Raw genomic sequence first — 12,914 nt, 5'->3', positions numbered from 1 at the left:
TGACACACACACACACACAGACACAGACACACACAGACACAGACACACACACACACACAGACACACACACAGACACACACACACACACACACACACACACACACAGAGACACACACACACACACACACACACACACACACAGACACACAAACACAGACACACACACACACACACACAGACACAGACACACACACACACACACAGACACCGCACAGACACACACACACACACACACACACACACACAGACACACACAGACACAGACACACACACACACACAGACACACACACAGACACACACACACACACACACACACACACACACAGAGACACACACACACACACACACACACACACACACAGACACACAAACACAGACACACACACACACACACACAGACACAGACACACACACACACACACAGACACCGCACAGACACACACACACACACACACACACACACACAGACACACAGACACACACACACACACACAGACACAGACAGACACACACACACACACACACACACACACAGACACACACACACACACACACAGACACAGACACACACACACACAGACAGACACACACACACACACACACGCACACACAGACACACACACACACACACAGACACACACACACACACACACACACACACACTCCTACACACAGACACACACACACACACACACACACGCAGACACACACACACACACACACACACACACAGACACACACACACACACGTCTTCAGTAAGTACAACAAACTTTGTACCTTGTATTTGTTTTAGACCGTCGTGGGTATAATTCTGAAGATGGACCTGTTTCAGATCTTACAGATGTTATTGATTGGGACAGATGTTATTAATTGGGACAGACGTTATTGAATGTTAAGAATTTACATATAGTTAGAAAAATGAGACACATTCGATCATTACAGATGTTAAAGATATCCCAAACGTTATATTTTATAATTTGTTATAGATATCAGACTGTTATGGATGATTACATATTAAAAAAGACCTATTTAAATGTAATGTGGTAAATTTATTGGTATATCATTTTACATTTAACTTGACAATACCTCTCAAACTTGTTTAAATCCTCATTTTGCTGGTTTTGTTAGAGTGCATCAGTAAAAAGTCCAGTAGATTTCACTGTCAGAGGGATTCTGTAAAATCAAGTTTATCTCAGTGTGTTTTTATGCTCTTAGTCCGGACTGTGTGGAGGTGTGTCCGGTGGGCGGCGCTGTGAATTTGTGGTAAGGTAGTAAACACAAGTGTTAGACAGCCTGGTATAATGTATAGGAGGTTATAAACAGTTACAGACTGATATGTCGACTTAATGTGTCATTTCAAATTGTCCTAAAAAGAAGCTGCCACTGACGATCAGTCACACATGCTGCAGGTCATCAACGGGCAGAGTTCTGTCGCGTTATTCAATAAAAGTGAATTTTCTGTAATGAACTTTCTCATATTTGATTCATTTTTGTGGGCAAAGATAAAAATAGATCCTCAAGTCAACGTTTCTTATCAATGAGGCTGAGGCTGAGACTGAAGCTGAGACTGAGGCTGAGACTGAAGCTGAAGCTGAGACTGAAGCTGAGACTGAGGCTGAAGCTGAGACTGAGGCTGAGACTGAAGCTGAGACTGAAGCTGAGACTAAGGCTGAAGCTGAGACTGAGGCTGAGGCTGAGACTGAAGCTGAGGCTGAGACTGAAGCTGAAGCTGAGACTGAAGCTGAGACTGACGTTGAAGCTGAGACTGAGACTGAAGCTGAGACTGAGGCTGAGACTGAAGCTGAGACTGAGGCTGAAGCTGAGACTGAGGCTGAAGCTGAGGCTGAGACTGAAGCTGAGACTGAAGCTGAGGCTGAGACTGAAGCTGAGACTGAGGCTGAGACTGAAGCTGAGACTGACGCTGAAGCTGAGGCTGAAGCTGAGACTGAAGCTGAGACTGAGACTGAGGCTGAAGCTGAGGCTGAGACTGAAGCTGAGACTGAGGCTGAGACTGAGGCTGAAGCTGAGACTGAAACTGAGACTGAGGCTGAAGCTGAGGCTGAGACTGAGGCTGAGACTGAAGCTGAGACTGAGGCTGAAGCTGAGGCTGAAGCTGAGGCTGAGACTGAAGCTGAGACTGAGGCCGAAGCTGAGACTGAGGCTGAGACTGAGGCTGAAGCTAACGCTGAGACTGAAGCTGAGACTGAGGCTGAGGCTGAAGCTGAGGCTGAGACTGAAGCTGAGACTGACGCTGAAGCTGAGGCTGAGACTGAGACTGAAGCTGAGGCTGAGACTGAAGCTGAGACTGACGCTGAAGCTGAGGCTGAAGCTGAGACTGAGGCTGAGACTGAAGCTGAGACTGAGGCTGAGACTGAGGCTGAAGCTGACGCTGAAGCTGAGACTGAAGCTGAGACTGAGGCTGAGACTGAAGCTGAGACTGAAGCTGAAGCTGAGGCTGAAGCTGAGACTGAGACTGAAGCTGAGACTGACGCTGAAGCTGAGGCTGAAGCTGAGACTGAGGCTGAGACTGAAGCTGAGACTGAGGCTGAAGCTGAGACTGAAGCTGAGACTGACGCTGAAGCTGAGGCTGAAGCTGAGGCTGAGACTGAAGCTGAGACTGAGGCCGAAGCTGAGACTGAGGCTGAGGCTGAAGCTGAGACTGACGCTGAGGCTGAAGCTGAGGCTGAGACTGAAGCTGAGACTGACGCTGAAGCTGAGGCTGAGACTGAGACTGAAGCTGAGGCTGAGACTGAAGCTGAGACTGACGCTGAAGCTGAGGCTGAAGCTGAGACTGAGGCTGAGACTGAAGCTGAGACTGAGGCTGAGACTGAGGCTGAAGCTGACGCTGAAGCTGAGACTGAAGCTGAGACTGAGGCTGAGACTGAAGCTGAGACTGACGCTGAAGCTGAGGCTGAAGCTGAGACTGAGACTGAAGCTGAGACTGACGCTGAAGCTGAGGCTGAAGCTGAGACTGAGGCTGAGACTGAAGCTGAGACTGAGGCTGAAGCTGAGACTGAAGCTGAGACTGACGCTGAAGCTGAGGCTGAAGCTGAGGCTGAGACTGAAGCTGAGACTGAGGCCGAAGCTGAGACTGAGGCTGAGGCTGAAGCTGAGACTGACGCTGAGGCTGAAGCTGAGACTGACGCTGAAGCTGAGACTGAGGCTGAAGCTGAGACTGAGGCTGAGACTGAAGCTGAGACTGAGGCTGAAGCTGAGACTGAAGCTGAGACTAAGGCTGAGACTGAGGCTGAAGCTGAGACTGAAGCTGAGACTGAAGCTGAGACTGACGCTGAAGCTGAGGCTGAAGCTGAGGCTGAGACTGAAGCTGAGACTGAAGCTGAGGCTGAAGCTGAGACTGAGACTGAAGCTGAAGCTGAAGCTGAGACTGAGGCTGAAGCTGAGACTGAGGCTGAAGCTGAGACTGAAGCTGAGGCTGAGGCTGAGACTGAGGCTGAAGCTGAGGCTGAGACTGAAGCTGAGGCTGAAGCTGAGACTGAAGCTGAGGCTGAAGCTGAGACTGAAGCTGAGGCTGAGCTCACACAGAGTGTTAATGTGTCTCCGCTGGCTGAACCTACAGCTTCAGAACTTTTCAGTGCTCTTCAACTTCTGAGACCAAACCTCCTCCATCAGCATATTTTCCACCCTGATTCTTTCTCTTTCCGTCCCACCTGCTCCATCACCCTCCCTCACTCCCTCCCTCCCTCCCTCCCTCCACCCTCCCCCTCTCTCTCCCATGGTACAGTCCTCCCACATGTCGGTCGCCCGCTGCCAGCTGGAGTGAGGCGGACGTTTTATCCGTCTGTGGTGCAGACAGACTGTTAACAGCCTCAAACCAGCGAACTGACGATTAATGAGCTAAAAATACTCCACAGATCCTGAATCTGCTCCGAGTCTAATTAACACAACACTCGCTCTGCTGCTGCAGAGGTGGAATATTGCTGAGTACATTTATTCGAGTACTGTACTCAAGGACAGTGTAAATACCGCTTTCTTCTTCTGCTCCACATCATCTTCATCTTCAGCACATTTATGTGACAGCTTTAGTTACTGTGCAGGTTAAGACTTCACATTTAAAACACAATTATCTTAAACAATAGAACCGTGCTAAAGGTTCACCCGTCGTGTCTAAAGACGAATATCGTCATATCGTCAATTCACAACAAGACACAACTTTTCCCCCACGAGCAGAACTTAAACTGCCTTTAACAGGCAGAAACCTCGAGCAGAGCCGGACCAAATGGTGGGCGACCATCTGCCTCCACCAGTTTGGGGGGGGGGGTATCTGTACAGTCTAGAGCCCGACCGATAAAGGATTTTTAAGGCCGATACCGATACAAATATTTGGTGATTTAAAAATCCAATATTCCGATATATCGGCCGATATATATATATATATATATATATATATATATATATATATATATATATATAAAAATAAATAAATCCAGAAACGCGTCACAAAACATAAACAGATTTCCGTAACATTAGTTATTTGTAGTTATTTATGAGTCCTGAAATAATATGATTGTGATGAGTTTGTTTTATTGTCACAGAACAGAGGAACATCAAAATTACTAGCTAAGTCAGTTTCACTCTCGGCTCACACGTAGCGGCAGCAAAACTGGACATGGTAGTCACAAATTTTGTCATAGTTAAGAGAACTGATGGGGATTTTCTTTCAATTGTTAATCAAGCAATGTATTTCTCCTGACAGCTGCCAACTTACCATGAACACACTCCACCGATGAGCTCAGTCGTGGATAACTGGTTCGCTCTGCCCGACTCTGGCTGGATCAGCTGGTTGCAGGTTTGTGGCGTTCTAAACACGAGTGTTGCCAACAGGGACGTTGTAGAGCGTCCTCTGGTGGACAAACCACGCAACGCCAACACTCATAACATGGTTGACGGGTGTTTCGTCCATTCTTATTTTATTTTTTAAATATTCATTTATCGGCCATTATAAATGCTGATACCGATAGTTTGGAAAATGCCTAATATCGGCCAGCCGATATATCGGTCGGGCTCTAGTCTGTACAGTCAGATGTTATATCAGACTGTGAAAATTCATTCATTCATCACTACCAGACAAAGGCTTGATCAATAAGCTCCATGAGGGGAACAGGAAATAAAACAATATAATAGAGAAATAAACTGATGTGTTGTATTTTGAAGTGATTGAACAGGAGCAGCCAGCGGTACATAAACACCAACAACACATTTACACCTGCTGCATGAGTGACAGTGAACGCAGCATATTAGCACATTAGCTCTGTGTTAATTAGTTTAACTGGTGCAGGTAGACATCAATGATCTGTTGGATGTAATAATAATTGTATAATTACCGTAATATAATCAGGTCCTGGTCTTTAAATCAGGCTGTTTTCCTGCTAAATTAATCCACATATTCATTATCAATCATCTGTATCTGACTGTGATTGACTGTCAGTGGTTCACAGTGATTCGTCTCCGTCCTGATCGGCTGCACTCGTTGCTATGGCAACAGTTCCAGATGAACTTGATTGAATTTGACTAACAGGTGTTAATGTAAAGCGTGATCCAGATGTGTTAATAACTGGGGGGGTCAGGACAACATGTCGGGACAGCAGAGTTATAAACATCTCACCAGACTGTAGTTTGAATTCATTTTTACAGCCTTTTAACACATTTCTGTTAATTATGCAACATAAAAAAAACACGACGGCTCTGGTGAATTTAAATTGCTCTCGAATGAAATCATGAATTCAGTAAAAGAGCGATTAAAAGTTCAGAAGTGAGAGAGAAAACAGAGAAGAAGAAGAAGAAGAAGAAGAAGAAGAAGCTGAGCTCTGCAGTGACGCAGAAGTGTGTGTTTTACAGTGTGTGTGTGGATTCAGACTGTGCCAGCAGCTGATCTATTTATAGCCTCAACAGACTGACAGCAGAGAGACTAAAGAAAGAGGAAATAAGGGAACGAGAGAGGAGGAAGAGGAGGAAGAGGAGGAGGAGTGATATAATGAAAAGAAGTAGTAGAAGAAGAGAGGAGGAGAAGAGACGCTACAGATGAAAATGGTGAGGTTATGTTTTTTATTTTTCTGCCATAACAAATATCCAAAATTCATATTTAGGTGTTTATTTTAGTGCAAATTATTTGTGCATATTTAATTAGATAAATATAAAATATCTCAAAACTTGTAACATAAAAAAGATTTGTCTTAATGTAAGGGATGCACTGGGGAAGTTTCATGGTGATTCACCTGCAGCACAGCAGGAACACCACACCAAACTCCATTCAAAAATCAAGCGATTTAAATTCAGGAAACACATACAGTGTATATTATGGAAGAGGATTAGAGCCACACATGAAAAATGTGTATTCAAAATGTGGACATTAACGTCAGAACTGTTAAAAACAGAGAAGGTGAACTTGTAACCTCATCCCTTCATCATCGCTATTAACTCCTGTAACTGGAGGATTTACTGTAATGAAGTGTGATCATGTATGATGTCATCAGGAGAGACAAGAGTTTATTCATCGAATTTATAGCAGATTAAAATATGAATGAACAGCCAGAGAACACACACACACACACACACACACACACACACACACTTCACTTCATCTCTATTGACTCTGCGGAGCACATAAAGTAATAAAAAAAAAGCCTCCCATCATCCCCGGCGGCGAGCTGTAAGTGCCAGAGCTCCCGCCGAGATGAGCAGCGCCGCCGCCTTTGTGTTTCATAAATGAGAGCAATCACACAGAAGAAGAAGAAGAAGAAGAAGAAGAAGAAGAAGAAACCCTGGAGGACGAGAAGAAGTGGGAACAGAGAGACACAGAGAGAGAGAGAGAGACAGAGAGAGAGAGAGAGACACAGAGAGAGAGAGAGAGACAGAGAGAGACACAGAGAGAGAGAGAGACACAGAGAGAGAGAGAGAGAGACACACAGAGAGAGAGAGACACAGAGACAGAGAGAGAGACACAGAGAGAGAGAGAGAGACACAGAGGGAGAGAGAGAGACAGAGAGAGAGAGAGACAGAGAGAGAGAGAGACACAGAGAGAGAGAGAGACACAGAGAGAGAGAGAGAGAGAGAGAGAGACACACAGAGAGAGAGAGACACAGAGACAGAGAGAGAGACACAGAGAGAGAGAGAGAGACACAGAGGGAGAGAGAGAGACAGAGAGAGAGAGAGAGAGACAGAGAGAGAGAGAGACACAGAGAGAGAGAGAGACACAGAGAGAGAGAGACAGAGAGAGAGAGAGAGAGAGAGAGACACAGAGACAGAGAGAGAGACACAGAGAGAGAGAGAGAGACACAGAGGGAGAGAGAGAGACAGAGAGAGAGAGAGAGACACAGAGAGAGAGAGAGAGAGAGAGAGAGAGACAGAGAGAGAGAGAGACACAGAGAGAGAGAGAGACACAGAGAGAGAGACAGAGAGAGAGAGAGAGAGGGTTAAAGAGACCTCAGAAGAAGAAGGTGGCGGCGGCGGTGGCGGCGGCGGCGGCGGCGGGAGCGTTCAGAGGGAGTTAATGTCGCACTAGAGCAGAAGATGTTGTGTCTGTAGCTGCTCTGCTGTCGTCATTAACATTCATGAAGATTTAATAAAAACAAGTCGACTTCCTGAAAAGTGAATAGTTAACAAGTTGAGAGGACTTCACTCTGAAACAGCCATGATTCCTGCAGCTCATTAAATAAAGACTGTGCTAACGATGTCACCCAATCAGCTTCCTGCTACGTCTCTCTGCTCGTTCTCACCGTCGTCACGTCAAAGTGAAGTGACGAACCTTTCTACGCCTACCAAAGATGGCGGCTGCTGAGGTGAACGCTAGTACAAACTCTCAGGCCGAAGATATCCTTGCTACTTGTGAGTGTTCCTACTGTTCCCAGTGTTCCTACTGTTCCCAGTGTTCTTAATGTTCCCAGTGTTCTTAATGTTCCCAGTGTTCCTACTGTTCCCGGTGTTCCCAGTGTTCTTAATGTTCCTAGTGTTCCTAATGTTCCCAGTGTTCTTAATGTTCCCAGTGTTCTTAATGTTCCTAGTGTTCCTAATGTTCCCAGTGTTCTTAATGTTCCCAGTGTTCTTAATGTTCCTAGTGTTCCTAATGTTCCCAGTGTTCTTAATGTTCCCAGTGTTCTTAATGTTCCCGGTGTTCCCAGTGTTCTTAACGTTCCCAGTGTTCTTAATGTTCCTAGTGTTCCTAATGTTCCCAGTGTTCCTAATGTTCCCAGTGTTCTTAATGTTCCCAGTGTTCCTTCTGTTCCCAGTGTTCTTAATGTTCCCAGTGTTCCTAATGTTCCCAGTGTTCCTAATGTTCCCAGTGTTCTTAATGTTCCCAGTGTTCCTTCTGTTCCCAGTGTTCTTAATGTTCCCAGTGTTCTTAATGTTCCCAGTGTTCCTAATGTTCCTAGTGTTCCCAGGGTTCTTAATGTTCCCAGTGTTCCCAGCCTGCTGTCACCTGTGGTCGGGGGTGTCCTGTCACCAGACACTGCAGCTCCAGAGTCTCTCCCTCTCTGATGGTGTAGACTCTCTCACTGTAGCGCTCCTCCTCCACGTTACAGGTCTGACCCGAGTGCACGATACGCACAGTAGGTGGCGCTGAGGACACAGAGCAGAGTTCAACAGGTGAGTTTAATGTTTTCAACACATCTATAAATAAATAATGAGGCTGGAGTTCATTATAAAGATAACGCTTCATTATGAAAACTAGTGATCACGATCCCATCAGATCACATAAAGACGAGGTCACTGATCCAGTTCAGACCCAGACCCCAGCCTATCTGGACCCGTACAGATAACTAATAAATTATGAGAATTAAAGTGTTTGGACTGAGAGTCTTTATTTCAACATGACACTGGCTTACTGGTCCCAGAAGCCCCCGGACCAGTTGCATCGATGTAAAACACGTCCCGTGACCCTCGTTAGCCAATCAGAAAATACATCGAGAATAACACACACACGAGATCGACCTGTCAGGAAGCATTTTTACATGCCGTGCTCTAAAAACAGAAAAGTGGACGCTGAAAAGGAATTATTTTATTTCCTGATGTCGCCATCGGTCCCAAAAAATCCAGCCTCCAGTATCAGTGCGGCTCTAATATCCAGAGCCAGGCTGAGCAACGTTTTGCTGAGGAGAACCAGGTTTGAATCCTGTGTGAAGCACAAAGTCCACATATGTTAAACAAAACTGATGTTTCCAGAAACTAAACAAGACGTTTTGGTGCTTTTACTTTGAAAATGTAACCAGATGTTGTATAATATTATTGCTAACTTGACGTGTTGTTTTCCATCTCTGATCTCTGTAACATTATCATGAAGCTCTTCACTGCTCCACAGTTTAACAGCTTTAAAGATGTTTCATGTTTCATCAAATCATTTCTCTTCAGTCTGTAAACTCTGCACACGTTGGTCTTCCTGCAGAATAAACTGTAAAGCTGCAGCAGCAGCAGCTCTGATCCTCCCCCACACGCCTCGCCGCCGCCGCCGCCGCCTCGACACACGAGTGATTTGAGAGAAAACGTCTGATATGAAAATAAAAACAGCTCCTGAGTGAACTCAGAGGAGCAGCTGTCTTTGTGAGAAACTGCGTGTGGACCGGCTGTTAGGGAGCTGTTAGCCTCCGAACAGACGCTGCAGCCTGCAGGATCTCCTCTACCTGTCGCCATGGGAACCACACGGGGAGGAGGCGGTGTGGCATTTGAGTCCCTCAAACTGCAGTAAAGAAGACCGTCCGCTGGGTGTTAACAGCTTTATTTTTTCACAGTGCTCCTGACATTTCACAGACTCAAAGTTTGGTCCTGAGAAGTTTAATAACGTTTAATAAGCGCAGTAAAGACGTCAGCGTGGCCCCGGAGGGTCGACCCACAGGTCAGCACCGCCATTAAACCGCCACCAGACACAAAGGTTTTTAATTCATAAAAAGAGATGTCGCTTTGTTCCATAACAGCAATGAAAACAGATGTGTTTGTGTTCTGACTCAACATCGTTACATCTTGTTTAGAGCACCTGACTCAACAACAGTGACAGACGAGGTGATGGTTCAGTTTCCTTCACGTTACGTTTCGTCTCGCTCTCTGACTTCTTGTCATATTTCTGGTTCGAACATTGTTGGAATCATTTGTGATAACGTGAGAACACAACTGAACCAGCAGCACTTCAGTGTTGGGAGTGATCCCTGAAGGCGACGCCAAAGATGAATATTAAACTCTGTCTACTGACAGATCGATGGGAGCGTGTTAAAAGACAAAGCTGCTGAGAACTATGTACTTTATTTACATTTCAACAACACGCGTCATATCACGCTCACATTACATGTTACTGTCATGTCAGGAGGTCGAGGGGACGGTGGAGAGTTCTGACGAGGAACGGCCATGTTTCAACATTTGTTAACGTGACACCACTGGATGTCTTTACGGACATCTGGAGACATTTATGTCCTTTTTTTGGCAACCGATCCGGGTGTCTTTAACGAGGCCTGGGACATCTACAGTGTCTGTGGCGGCTCAAACAGGCGGCCATTTTAAGCCGCAGGATGTTTTTGTCAGGTGGTTCTTGTGCTTAAAGCGAACAGTTTGTAAAAGAGACGACTCACACCGACGTGAGGCACATGGACAGGAACAAGTCTTACTGAGGGGACAAATCTCCTCCATGTTTCAGAGATTCTGGCGTTATATCACTAAACATCGACTCTGAGCATCTGAAATTATTTCAGAATCAGTTGAACCGTCGAGCTGCGCTGACACGTGCACATTAATGTTTGAAGGTTTAATCACAAATGTTTAAAAAAAAAGTGATATTTAATGTTTAATCTTACTGCTGCTCTCTGCTGTGAGCCAGGAGCCTCGTTATCCATGTTTCAATACAAACCTAAAACTTCATGCCCTGTGTTCATTTTTCAATGTTGTGTTAATTTTTCCTTGTGATCCCGAATATTGATATTTTTGAAGGTATTGTATCAAAAGTAGACGTCCCACAGCCGTGACAACAGAGTCTAGATTTGGGCAGTAAGCTGACTTTGTCTCCGTCCTGGTCTCAGACAGTCGGGGCAGGAGACCTGGAGCTCTCAGGACGTCTGAGACAGTCGGGGCAGGAGACCTGGAGCTCTCAGGACGTCTGAGACAGTCGGGGCAGGAGACCTGGAGCTCTCAGGACGTCTCAGCAGGAGTTTCAGGTCAGATTTGAGGCCAAACTCAGTCTGTGTGAACCAGTTCAGCTAATTAAAGTTGTGAAATCATAAATGAGCATCAGAGGAAAAAGGTCAGCGGGAAATGAATTTTTAATTGACGGGAGGTTTGGCAGCTGCAGACTGGACCACTAACCCTGATCTGGAGTCAGCTGCAGGCCTGCAGGTACGATGTGTGTCAGCAGCTGCTTTTTATTTTTACACTCGTCTCTATTTCTGCCTGACCTGCCGGCATCCCACATTTATCCTGACTGTGTCTGTAAACCAGCAGCCTCCCAGCTGATTACTCTCATTATTGATTATTCACTTCATGATTCTGACTTCATCATTTGTGAGATAATAGTTAATATTTTATTGATGCTTCAACAGGAAATCCACTTGTTACAGCAGCTCCAGAGTCAGAGGCAGACAGGAAGCAGTGATGGAGAGATCAAATGAAGCCAGACGCTAAAATCAATAAATACTATATACACTCTGTTTACATACTGATATGACCAAGAAGGAACGCAGCACAGGATGTCACACTGGGTGGTTTTAGGGACACTTGGATTTGGATCAGCTCCACCGTGAACCAAGGGAAGTCTGATGATGTTTTCTGACACTGAACAACGTATCAGAGACGGAGAGCAGAGGACGAAGAGGCGACACGACAAGGATATGAAGACAGGAGATGAAGGAGGAGAGGAGGAGGAACACAGGAGTAAAGAGAGAGCAAGGTGAGGAAGAGGAGGACGAGGAAGGAGGACGAGGTGTGTGGATCATCTGGTTGTCCTACTTTTTCTCTTTTCTATTTTCAGATTCTGGATTTTTTTTCTCTCTCCGATGAGTCTGCTACTGTTTCCTGCTGATGTCATCAAACACACACACACACGCACGCACACGCACGCACGCACACACACACACACACACACACACACACACACACACACACACACACACACACGCACACGACTCCCCCTGATGGACTGATCTGTTCCCAGCATGCACTTCAATCAGAGGCTCCTTCTGAAGAGGCCCAACGCCGCCGACAGACATCAGCTAGAACCAGAATAGAACAAATAGAACCACAAGAGTTTAAGCAGAACCGCAGCTGAGTTCAACTGGGAACTTTAAGCAGAACCACAGTAGAAACACCACACAGTTGGAATATAACCAGAACAGAACCAGTGTTCTAGTAGAACCTGCAGTGTGACAGAGCTCAGCTACAACAAGAACAGAGTCACAGTAGAGTTGAAGTAGAACCAGAACAGACTTTCATGATCGGTCTTCACTGTATCATCAACATCTTGATGGATCGTGTTCAGACGGAGTCACACACAGATTTTCAGAACATTAACCTCCGTCAGCAGACGGTCCTGTGGGAGCCCAGAACCTCCTCAGAACTCAGGATCCAGTTTCATGACAGGTTCTCTGTGTGTGAAGTCACATTTACTGCAGAACGTCTCCGCAGATGTTACATAAAACAAAAGCTGCATCAGTGCACACACACACACACACACACACACACACACACACACACACACACACACAGCTCTCTGAGGACTTCAGTCTGAATATCTTGTGTTTTATTTCACCCGGTCCTGTTCTTCTGTCTGTACTTTGGGTTATTAGTACTATTTATGGTAATTTAAGTGTATTTTGACACAAATACTTCTGTGTGTTTACTTGTGTACACTCCTAGCAGCAGTACTGTGACTTGCAACAGAGTATTTCTCCACAACAACAATAGACAGCTCGGTCGGACTCAGGAGAA

The 12,914-nt window shown here is 45.7% G+C and overlaps 1 protein-coding gene across 1 annotated transcript in view; it reads right to left on the bottom strand.

Annotated features, from left to right (window-relative positions):
- The window catches only part of mdga2a (MAM domain containing glycosylphosphatidylinositol anchor 2a), a 79,510-nt gene that overhangs the window by 46,066 nt on the left and 20,530 nt on the right, over positions 1-12,914 (bottom strand). The window contains exon 2 of the mRNA XM_084381361.1: positions 8,437-8,576. Coding sequence (XP_084237487.1) covers positions 8,437-8,576 — 140 coding nt within the window. The remainder of the gene's footprint in view (positions 1-8,436; positions 8,577-12,914) is intronic.

This window comes from Pagrus pagrus (genome assembly GCF_965226575.1).
Source record: "Pagrus pagrus genome assembly, chromosome: 18".
Classification (NCBI taxonomy): domain Eukaryota; kingdom Metazoa; phylum Chordata; class Actinopteri; order Spariformes; family Sparidae; genus Pagrus; species Pagrus pagrus.
The sequence above is the reverse complement of the archived record's forward strand: the minus strand, read 5'-3'. Positions and strand labels throughout refer to the sequence as shown.